The 12,051-nt window shown below is 43.0% G+C and overlaps 1 protein-coding gene across 1 annotated transcript in view; it reads right to left on the bottom strand.

Moving 5' to 3' along the window:
• The window catches only part of LOC137654446 (GRIP and coiled-coil domain-containing protein 2-like), a 116,148-nt gene that overhangs the window by 18,306 nt on the left and 85,791 nt on the right, over positions 1-12,051 (bottom strand). Inside the window, exons 13-15 of the mRNA XM_068388071.1 lie at positions 3,272-3,379; positions 2,219-2,317; positions 426-516 (exon numbers count right to left, since the gene is read on the bottom strand). Of these exons, the coding sequence (XP_068244172.1) occupies positions 426-516; positions 2,219-2,317; positions 3,272-3,379 (298 nt within the window). The remainder of the gene's footprint in view (positions 1-425; positions 517-2,218; positions 2,318-3,271; positions 3,380-12,051) is intronic.

Raw genomic sequence — 12,051 nt, 5'->3', positions numbered from 1 at the left:
ATTAATGCTGGATATTGCTAAGACACCTTCAGGTAGTAATGAGTTTTTCTAAAATTCTTAGGTCTGAATATTAACTGTTCCCCTTCACTCACAATCACATTTTTTTTTTTTTTTTTTTTACAGCATACAGACACCATATATATCGCCCACTTTTCAATGCATGTGCAGGCAAAGGAAAAATGAGCCATAATCAAAGGATCTAATAACTCTATAGCAATAATATCTCAAGCTACTTAGTTTTTTTTATTTATCAGGTACCCTTTGATTGTTACATTATTGTGGTATTTGAAAACAGTGACCTGGTTTAAGAGAATACTGTGCTTAGAATGGCTTCACACTGCCAAGCAATCAATGCAAATGAGATCAAGATATGAGATAGTGTAAAAAATAGAAACTGTAATGAGATTATTCTCTAAGTAGCTTACCTTCAAATTCCTTCTTAACAGCATCTAGCTCTGTTTTAAGCTGTGATGCATCAGTCTTGTATTTTGAAAGTTGTTCTTCTAAAAGCTCAATCTGAAAAATATATGTACATTTCAAATCACAAGTTAGATCTTGGCACTCCAAAATCAAATTAAAAATAACAAATCATTCCAACCAGTTATCAACTATAAAGCCCTACTTCAAGATCACATATTTTGATGCCTTGTAAACTGAATCTGTAAGATGACTAAGAGCAACTGTTCATGGATGTACGCTATGGCTCACTGGGAGGTGGTAATTATCCATCTCATCATTTCACGTGCATGAGGAATTTGAATATCAATGTGTGATTGTTGCTGACTTGTACTTTGGCAGTCTGGATAATAATACCTGATTTTCATTTATTTCTGATTCCTTTCTCTCTATTCAATATCCTCTTCCCCCCTCTTCCGGAAGAGGGCAATGCCTGTCGGGCAGGCAACAAGGCGGGCCTTGACATAACAAGAACCCGGCAGCCCGATGCAACCAACATCGTAGAAGCCGCCTGTCTCATATGTCTTAAGCCGCGGTGAAAACGGTGTGGGCCAAGTGTGTGCGCGTGGCCGTTGCAAAGCCACGACCACCCAAAACAATATACCCAGCTACTGGCATTCTGTCGTTTCCTCCACCCCTCTTCATCTCTAGATAGGAGGCTGATGGCTAACGACAGAACCTAATACTCGGACACGAGTGGGCGCCGACGACGACGACGATTCAATATATCAAATTATAATAATTTCCTTTTCTGCCTTAAATTCCTCTGCCATGTAATGAACTTATCCTCTCATAGATACTCCTCCTGTTCACTACAGTATATAATAGATTCAAGTTCTTATGCATGTTTTAATGGTAGCCTGGTTAAGATGAAGTCACTCCATGCCTAATACTATTACCTTATAATCACACCAGATCATATTACCAATGATAACAAAAGGCTATCATACTGATCAAGGATAAATTCTTGTAGTTTTAAAGTGATTGTTGAATCTCATCCTTCTTAGAAGAAAATGGTATACAAACCTCGGAAAAGATTCATGGAAATCATACAATTAAATCAAGACTTTGAGATGTAAAACAATACATGCATTCTGCTATAAATGAAAAAAAAACCTAAATAATCAGATCACTTACTCCCTCAGTTCTGACACGAGTTTAAATATCTAAAGTTTTACCACAAGTAAACAAAAGAACATTACAACCAGTTCCCCTAACCAATCATTTCACAGTTTTTTTTTTTTTTTTTTTTTTTTACAAATGCTAGAGATTTGTACTAGTAAATATAATCACCATAGTACTTTCTTAACATAAATACAGTATACTGTCACAAAATACTAGTTGAATAATCTTGAATCAATTTCATAAAAATCAAAACATGCATGGATAAAGACTAATTCATAAATTTGCTGAAAAATCAAGATTTCTAAAGAATCAACTGCTAATGACTGAACTTTTACTGTATAAATTAATTCAAGGTTCTTTTCTTACATAAGCTGAACATCACGCAAGATAAGGTCAAAGAGGTTGGACAGTTCAGTAGAAAGAGACTAAAATGAATGGAATAGAAGCAAATTACAAATACAGTTGCTTACAGAGAATTTTGATTACTGTCTACAGTAAAATTTACAAAGTAGTGTGCAGGTGGCACCACCTATAGAGTTCTAGAGTACAAATTCATTGACGGTACCATGAGTTTTCACATAACTATTAACTGCTAAAGAATGCTAAATGAAAATAACCAATGAACAAGTAGATTTACCTGTCTTTCTGAAGATGCTTTAAATTTTCTTACTGTGTCCTCCAAATTCGTTTTTTCTTTACTGACCTCGGACAAGACCATCTTCTGTTTCTCCACTTCCTGTACCATAAAACCAGCAACAATAAGAATCAATAGCAACAAATTTTATATACAAGAGAGAAAGTTTTAGGGGATTTCAAAATAAACAACTGTCCCATCTCTAAAAGTAGAAGATAAAAACTATTTTCAAGTTTATTACTCTTATATAAGGGACAATTTACAATTTCAACACAAATTTCAAACAATTTCATATTCTAAATTTCTTAATAAGTTTTCTCCAATGCTTATGAATGTATACTCCCTTTTCCATTTTCATGATCACCAACGACAATTTTGGACTTATCTTATTCTAGTTCTAATTCACAAGACATTACAGTAGTACCTCTAAAACAATTTTCCCATAAGAAAGAAAGGAAATTCATGTGATGCGTTCCTCACATCCATAATTACACATATATACTCATTTACAGTTATTTTACAAGGTTTTCTATGGGTAGTTATTTATGAATTTATATTACTTAACATCAGACATGAATAAAAATTACCTTTCATGAGAGCCGTGGCAGGCATAAGGGAGAGGAGGAGGAGGAGGAGGAGGAGGAGGAGGAGGAGGAGGAGGAGGAGGAGGAGGAGGAGGAGGAGGAGGAGGAGGTAGCAAATCACTTAATTCATGCTTTATAGATTTTTTTTTTCTTTACACTTTTGATAAAGAACCTATCTAGAGACAACCTGCTTTTGCTTTCTAGAAAATGGCATGAAAAGGGGGTAAAAATCACGTGAAGACTATGTGGGTTTTGTTTGGGTATCGCGTGACTGATTTCGTGCTAGACTTATCAATACTTGTCCACAAACATTTTTACTCACAGAGCAATGTAATACTTGTAACCCCTCTGAAATTTGTGAGCTCAATTTCAGAGTTATTCATGACTCGAGGTACTAAAGTACCGTATCTAAATAACAAGAAAGCTTTCACAATTCCTCAAATGTAACATAATATTTCAACGAATGACCTACCTGTGTTAGCTCTTCAATCGTTACTCTGTCACTTTCTTGAGATGCAAGATGCACTTCCTGAGACTGACGTAGTTCAGCTAGTTGCGTTTTATGATCCAACAGCAGTTTCTGTATTGAATGAAAATTATAAAACTATAAAAATAGCATCCTCAACTTAAATCAACAGAATTGATTTACACAGACTTGATTTTTTCACTACCCCTTTTCTATCAATTATAATTCATGTGCCACATTACGAACTGTAATTGGACAAGCAAATACAAGCCTCAAACAAGACAAAACATTAAGAAGTGTTTTACAGCGAAGGTACCCATCTATTCCAATGTTCACAGTTTCCATGCAGTCAATAACTGTGCAATATATTCATTACCAAAATTCTCCAGTTTATCAAAGAATGACTGTAACGAACAAAAACTTCTTGTAAAAATAAATATAATATATCAAGCAAAATGACATAGTATAAAGTATCCTATCCATCGGTCTTTTCTGAAACTAAACCTGTGGATATAAAGTTCATCTGCATTAGAGCCATGTTAATTATCAATGTCAGTTTCTGTCTTTGTTAACCCTCTTACCCCCAAAGGACGTACTGGTACGTTTTACAAAAGCCATCCCTTTACCCCCATGGACGTACCGGTACGTCCATGCAAAAAGATGCTATAAAAATTTTTTTTTTTCATATTTTTGATAATTTTTTGAGAAAATTCAGGCATTTTCCAAGAGAATGAGACCAACCTGACCTCTCTATGACAAAAATTAAGGCTGTTAGAGCAATTTAAAAAAAATATACTGCAAAATGTGCTGGGAAAAAAATAACCCCCTGGGGGTTAAGGGTTGGAAATTTCCAAATAGCCTGGGGGTAAAAGGGTTAAATATCAATGTCTTTGCCCACATCAGTTAGAAAATTTGTTTTCTGGGCTCAATCCCTGTGCCGCGCAGTGAAATGCTCCTTAAGCACCATTTCAAAGGAATATAACTGCTAATATTACCAGAGAAAAAATGTAAAGGAATGCTAGGTTGAACTAGCTCGCTCACTTAATGGTGTCGGTATAGACTGGGGCGAAATACCAGAGGTCTCGTACCATTTAGACTTCTCCTCTTCGAAATCCCCCAATAGTGAGGTGCCGTTCAACCTCCCCTGCCTCGCAGACCAGTACTACTAACTCAACCCACGCTTGCCCATCACTCCTTTCAAGCACCTGTTTGATATAAGTCCAAGTTTTTTATTTCGTGTGTTTCATTGGATTTATCATCAACTTTCTCTCGATGGCCGATTCCCAAGATACCCCATCGAAGTTAAGTACCTTATCCATGAGTTTTTAACGAGATTGGGCAGTGTCATCTTTGTTTTTATTATTGAGAAGTGTTTATATATAAGCGGCGTCCCCGTTCTTTCTTTCGCCTCTGCCCTTTGTCTCGTTAGTTCGTCCGTCTTTTATATTCGTTCGATCCTTTAGGAGTTTTTTCCTTATATTCATTTAGTACACCGACTTTATGCTTTCATATAGCAATATTCATTTAGTACACCGACTTTATGCTTTCATATAGCATTTATTTTATGTTATCCTATGATATCGGTGTTAGCGTTTCATCAGGAGTAGGTTATGTTGGTATGCCTGCATTCGTGCATGTTGGTGGATAGCGTCAACATTGAGATTGTTTCGCTAGTTCTAGGAGCTTTAATTTCGACCATCTCACTTATTATTAGTAAAACCTTTTGTTTTATTACGCTCCACCTAGTTTTACGTTTGGTTTGAGTGGGACTCTCGCGTATTTTGTTGTTTTTACTGTTCGATCTACCGCTTCAGTAACTAGGTTGGTACCCCTGCTTTCCATCTCCTGATGGCGTCATGCTCCTCCCTTTTTACTCGCCCGAGTCCCTCTCTCGCCATATTTTTTCTGCATGCCTAACCTTACTTACGTGATTTCGCTTTTAATTCATTAATTATTTTTATGTATTTGTGCATTGATATTATATTTATTGCTTACTCCGTTATGATCATATTTTTGGGATTTTCATGTCATGATTAGGGGATCTCCAGTTGGTAGCCCTGTCTACCACTGCGCACTGGCGATTTCCCTGTACCATTACACCCCCCCAACAAGTTGGGGAGGTTATTCCATCCCCCCCCCCCTTCAGTGTACACCCTTCCTCTCACTCGATGGTTGTTGGTTATGATTTACGGGTCAAGTATGCTTGTACCTCAGTCTTCCATCAACGTTCCGACATATTGAGGACTGAGTATACCAACGGGGTATGACTTAGTCTCATTCATTCATACCGGGCGGTTTCGTCTCCCCCCTCCCGTCGCCATCGGTCGGGGAGGGGGAAGGCCGGGACCACCGGGGACTATCACACGTGATTAGTCGGTATAACTGCACCTTGGTGTAACCTTGCTTTTAACTACGGTTGTTAGAATGAGCACTTATATTAAGAGTGTCCTCCCCTACGGTACCTCATGCTATTATCGTCCGTATAGGACTTATTATATCCCATATCATTATTTTATATTCTACATGAATCATTACCTTTGTCCCGGTACCTCAGGTAAGGTAGGGGGGTTCCACTGGCTCCCCCCGCGCTCTCCCGTTGTACCCTCCCGTCATACCCTCCCGTCATCAGACATCGGAGCCGCCGAGCTCTTAACTACATGATCGGTTGACACTGACACGGTTTTGATTAATATCCTCCCTCCGGGAGCCCTATTCATTACAGACATTAGTTTTAGATCATAATTGGCGTTTTCTATTTATGTACTTTAAGGATGTATCTTGGGTACTTTAAGTTTACTTTAAGTTACTTTAAGTTTACTTTAAGTTTACTTACCAACCCTGTTCCCCGGCCACGGGGGCCCCGGAACTAGTTATGATTATATATTCATCACTGTTTTTTGCATCCTTTTTCATACCCGGCTCTGCCGGATTGCTATTGGAATAGTCTCAGTTCTCTGCTTGTTTAGTCTAAGGCTATACATTTATTTTATTAACTGGCAGGTCCCGGACCCTCCGGGACCCCTTATAGAGAAACTAGTAGATGCTCATGGACTATTCCTTTTACAGGTGGTCCGTTGCCGGATGACAGCCTGCACGGCCGTCCTTCACCAGCCTTGCGGCCATGCTGTCTGTCGGTCCCACGCGGACTGTGGGATCCAGATGGACGATATTGTGGTATGGCACCCTGACAACTGCCTTATCTGTTATGACCTTATCTCCACCCTCGCTTCAGATTCGGTGAGCCTCTTTCAGTCATTTTTGTATTTACTTCCCTTCACTGGGCGACATCAATATGATAGATAATCATTGACTTCTGTTATGAATCTTCGGGTTCATTTATCATTTTGTCCCTCGGGTTTGCTAACCTTATCCCCGTTCTTTCAGAGTTCCCAGGCGGTTAAAACTTCAGCAAGAGCCACTTTGAAATTGTGGGTAGGCGGCTTCGCCCGTAACGTAAAGGCCAGGAAGCCCTACGTCCTCTCAGAAGATTATTGTAGACTTATCTACCCGAACGCAAAATCTTCGGCAGCAGTGCCTAGGCAAGTGGCGGCTCCTATAATTGCTGACATTGCGGAAATCGTAGAACTCAATCTCGTCCAGGATACAGACATCCCTGACGACCCGGACCCCATTGAAGACAATGTTACGGCTCTGACCTTAGACATAGAGCCCATGGTTTTTGACGAACCTGACACAGGTAAGGTTGTAAGTGAGGCAGGTGGGTCTGGCGCTAAGACCTCTCTTCTTAGCCCCTCTTTTTCTCCAACTTCTAATAATTCTTCCTTTCTTGGTTTTGAAGGGAACCACGAATCCTCCCCGAGATCGCTCTCGGTTCCTGCCAAGGTCAAATCTCAGAAAAGACCTTTAGTGAGGACTCGTCAGAATCCTACACTACCTGGATCATCGAAGCCCAAGAAGGCTCCCCTCCCCGGAGCTCCTAGTGACTCGACTAGCACTGCCCCTATGTCTCAGGACCCGGGAGTGCAGTCATCCCCCTTAATTACCACAACCAACCTCGACCCGGAGGCCCTCACGAATATGTTGTCGAGGGTCGTTACAGAGCAGATTAGTTCTATACTTTCTGCCGTCACCAGAAGACTAGATACCCTGGAAAGTGGACTGCCTCAACAACAGCAGTTCCTCATCCCGGACGCCTCAAAACTTCCACCCTTCACGAAGAACAACCCGTGGAAAATGGCGCTCCACTGTCCTTTCACGGACGGAATGTTGACCATCGAGGGTTTTGGGACCAGGCCCATTGAAGATTTTGAGTTCTTCCCTCCCGGTCTTCAATTTCCTTTCCCCGGCTTCGCCCGGCTTACGGAAGAGGCTCTTGTCCGACTAGATAAGGTCCCTAAAGAGACCGTTATCTTTCCGAAGGAACAGGCTCAGTCTGTTTGGGTTCGAACCTTAAATGAGTGGGGTTGTACAAACACCATGCTGACCCCCCACAAGAGTACTTACACCATGTTTCTTGTGGACGAACAGACCCCCACTCCTTGCGTCACCAAAATGGTTGAATTAGCCCTTCAGGCAGTGACCGAAGATAAGCCTTTGCCACAACTCCGGGAGACAGATCCTACATCTCTGCTGTTCCCATCAGATAATGAATGTTGGCTTAACATTCAATCGACATTCACTTCTGGTAAGCTATCCGCGGACTGTGCATCGACGCAATTCAGTGAACGCCTCCCAAGACTACCTGAAACCTTAATCCGACTCGAGTTCGAGTCCCGGTCTAGGTTTAGCCGGAGCCTCAACATCTCGACTATGGCGGAGATGTTTTCTCTTACTTATGACGAGGAACACTCTTTTAAAGTTATGACTAAAGCCACCCTGCAATCTTTGTTAGCAGACTGCTACGACTTCTTGGTGGCCAAAAGACGTTGCCGTAAGCATGTCTTATCTGAAGCCACTATCCGCCATGAGCCAAATAAGCTCATTAAAGCCTCTGCTTGGGGTCCGGACCTTTTCCCGGAGGACATGGTCAACTCGGTATTGAGCGAAGCTGCCAGAGTGAACCAGAGCCTCAAAGTCCGTTGGGGTCTCACTCCCAAACGGAAGTTCGAACAATCGAGCATTCACTCCCGGGGCAGAAAAAGGCTACGCCCTTATAGCTCTACCCAATTCAAGTAGTCCAGTCGGCCCCGGTCTCTCAGGGCATCCAACCCTCCACCTCCAAGTCTCAGCCCCAAGTGAAGTATGTCCTCGTCCCTGAAAACCAAGTGGCTTCGAACTCGTTTACCTCTCCTGTTTATAACCCAGTCTATGAGTCCCGGTTTTCCTCCCAAGGATACCAACGAGGCAGGGGCCCCGGTTCGAGGGGTTCTTTTCAGAAAAGAAGCAAAGGGAGATATTTCTCCCGTGGAAAAGGGTCACGTGGTGGCCGAGGCGGTAAAACCTCCAACTACTGACGGTCTTCAGGTAGGAGGGAGACTTTATGTGTTCCGGAGTCGCAGGAAATTCAGTCCTTGGGCCTTCAGCATAATCTCCAAGGGCCTGGGGTGGAGTTGGATAGAAGGGCCTCCTCCACCGAACAGATTCCATCAACCCTCGACACCGGACCTACTTTTGTTTACCCAAGATCTTCTTCGCAAGAACGCGATCAAGGAAACGAAATATCTGAAGTTTCAAGGTCGCTTATTCAGCGTTCCGAAGAAAGACTCCGACAGCCGAAGGGTCATCCTCGATCTGTCTTGACTAAACTTGTCCATTCAATGCGACAGGTTTCACATGCTTACCGTCTCGCAGGTGCGAACCTTGCTTCCCCGTGGGGCCGTCACCACCTCCATCGATCTTACCGATGCTTACTATCACGTTCCAATAGGGAGACACTTCCGCCCATTCCTAGGATTCAGACTGGACGACAAGGCTTACACGTTCAAAGTGATGCCTTTCGGGCTCAACATCGCGCCCAGAATCTTCACGAAACTGGCGGAATCGGTCATTCAGGAACTCCGATCCCACGGAATCCAAGTCGTCGCATACCTGGACGATTGGCTAATCTGGTCAGACAACGTCGAGGATTGTCTCAAGGCAACAAACAAGGTGATCCAATATCTTCAGTTTCTGGGATTCCAGATAAACTTCGGAAAGTCTCGTCTGACACCAAAGACCAAATTTCAGTGGCTGGGATTACGGTGGGACCTACGTTCTCACACTCTATGTCTCCCCAGGTCCAAGAGGATAGAGATTGCGAAAAATACCAAACGCTTTCTCGGGGAAAAGGTAACTTCCAGAAGGAACCAGGAGAGGATTCTAGGGTCCCTACAATTCGCTTCAGTGACAGACCTCCTTCTGAAAGCGAAACTGAAAGACATCAACCGAGTTTGGCGCTCCAGAGCGAACACCAAACGTCGGGACAAGAAGACACGCCTTCCTCCCATTCTTCGGAAGAGGCTTCTCCCATGGACAACCGCCAAGAGCCTATCAAAATCGGTTCCGTTGCAGTACCCCCCTCCAAGGATAGTCATCCACACGGATGCCTCCCTATCAGGTTGGGGAGGCTACTCCCAACACAGGAAAGTTCAGGGCCTTTGGTCCACAATGTTCCAGCAATTTCACATAAACGTCCTGGAGGCCATGGCTGTCTTACTAACCTTGAAACGTCTTTCCCCGGCCAAGAAACAACATCTGAGGATAGTCCTCGACAACGAAGTCATAGTCCGTTGTCTAAACAGAGGGGGCTCCAAGTCAGGTCCCATCAATCACGTGATGGTGGCAATCTTCTCCCTGGCGGCCTCAAACCAATGGCACCTATCCGCCGTTCATCTGGCTGGAGTTCGGAACGTTGTGGCAGACGCACTCTCCAGGACGGTACCGTTGGAGTCAGAATGGTCACTAGATCGCAAATCCTTTCAATGGATCCTCTTCCAAGTGCCGGATCTCCAGGTAGACCTCTTCGCGACGGAATCCAACCACAAGCTGAGATGTTATGTGGCCCCCAACCTGGACCCTCGGGCTTACGCCACGGATGCCATGTCTCTCGACTGGAACGCCTGGGAAAGGATTTACCTTTTCCCACCGGTGAACCTACTGATGAAAGTGCTGGACAAACTTCGAACCTTCAAAGGTCAAGTAGCCCTGGTGGCCCCCAATTGGCCCAAGAGCAATTGGTTTCCTCTTTTACTGGAGCTGAATCTCCACCCTCACCAGATTCCCAACCCGACTTTGACCCAGATAGTACAAACGTGCACTGTGTTCGCTTCCTCAAACATTCAGACCACCCTAACTTTATGGACTTCATGAAGTTTGCGGCACACAAAGGGGCTAACATAGACCCCCAGAATACTTTATTTTTAGAATCTGACAAGAGAGACTCCACTCTTCGTCAATATGACTCAGCGGTCAAAAAACTAGCTAAGTTTTTGAAAGATTCTAGTACTGACTTTATGACACTAAACCTAACGGTAACCTTTTTCAGAACCTTGTTTGAGTCGGGCTTAGCAGCCAACACTATTACTACCATCAAGTCTGCCTTGAAGAAGATTTTTCTAATCGGCTTTAATATAGATCTAACAGATTCATTGCTAGCTTCGATCCCAAGAGCCTGTGCCAGACTGAGACCATCTTCTCGTCCTAGCCCGATTTCCTGGTTTCTCAATGATGTTCTTAAACTAGCGTCAGAAACCGTCAACGATTCATGTGAGTATATCCCTCTACTCAGGAAAACTCTCTTTCTCGTGAGTTTGGCATCTGGCGCCAGGATTTCGGAATTAGCTGCCTTATCAAGGGATCCAGGCCACATAGAGTTCCTTCCGTCAGGAGAGGTCCTCCTCTCCCCAGACAAGGTCTTCTTGGCCAAAAATGAAGACCCTCAGAATAGATGGTCCTCCTGGAAAATCATCCCTCTCCTTCAGGATCCTTCCCTATGCCCGGTTACCACTCTAAAGTCCTTTCTATCAAGGACTTCCTATAAGACCTCGGGACCCTTGTTCATCAGGGAGCGGGGAGGGACTATAACTTTGAAAGGGATCAGACAACAGATCTTGTATTTTATTAAACAGGCCAATCCAGAGTCTTTTCCTCACGTCCACGACATTCGGGCGGTAGCGACCTCAATAAATTTTTTCCATCATATGAACTTTACAGATATCTCTAAATATACCGGATGGAAATCCCCCTCAGTGTTCAAGCGGCACTATCTTAAACAATTAGAGGCCCTTCAATTCGCTACCGTAGCTGCAGGGAGCGTGGTATCCCCCGGACAAATTCCTTCTAACTAATCCCTGAATTCTATATCTTCCACCTTCTTCCTCTTACCTGCCTCACTTACAGTTCCTACCTGAGTTCGGTTTGTTGTATCACACCCATGGGTGTTCCTAGTTCGTAACATTGCCATTTTATTATCATTGTTCAATTTATTCTTCCATACGAACTGTATTTCTTTAGTGTTCAAGTGTATGTAATTTGTTCCAGTGTTTGACCTTAATTGGTTTTGTTTTAAGTTAATGTTCTTTTGTCTTCCCTTCCTGGGATATTATACCTTATCATGCTGATGTTATTAAAGACGTCCGTCTTCTACGTTAACTTTTGATTAAACCACTGTTTGTTATGTTGATTTTTATTCGTTCCCGTATAGTTAATAAAGTTTGGGTTTGTTTTCTCTGGTACTATTTCACTGCGCGGCACAGGGATTGAGCCCAGAAAAGGGATTTTGACGAAGGAGAAATCTATTTCTGGGCGAGAGACCTGTGCCGCCCAGTGAACCCACCCTATTTGCTCCCCCCCTGTTCAGACCCCAAACTTAAGGGTGCTGTAAGGAGTGATGGGCAAGCGTGGGTTGA

This window comes from Palaemon carinicauda, chromosome 15 (assembly GCF_036898095.1).
Source record: "Palaemon carinicauda isolate YSFRI2023 chromosome 15, ASM3689809v2, whole genome shotgun sequence".
In the NCBI taxonomy this organism is placed as follows: domain Eukaryota; kingdom Metazoa; phylum Arthropoda; class Malacostraca; order Decapoda; family Palaemonidae; genus Palaemon; species Palaemon carinicauda.
Note: the sequence above shows the minus strand (reverse complement) of the source record. Positions and strands in the feature narration are given on the sequence as shown.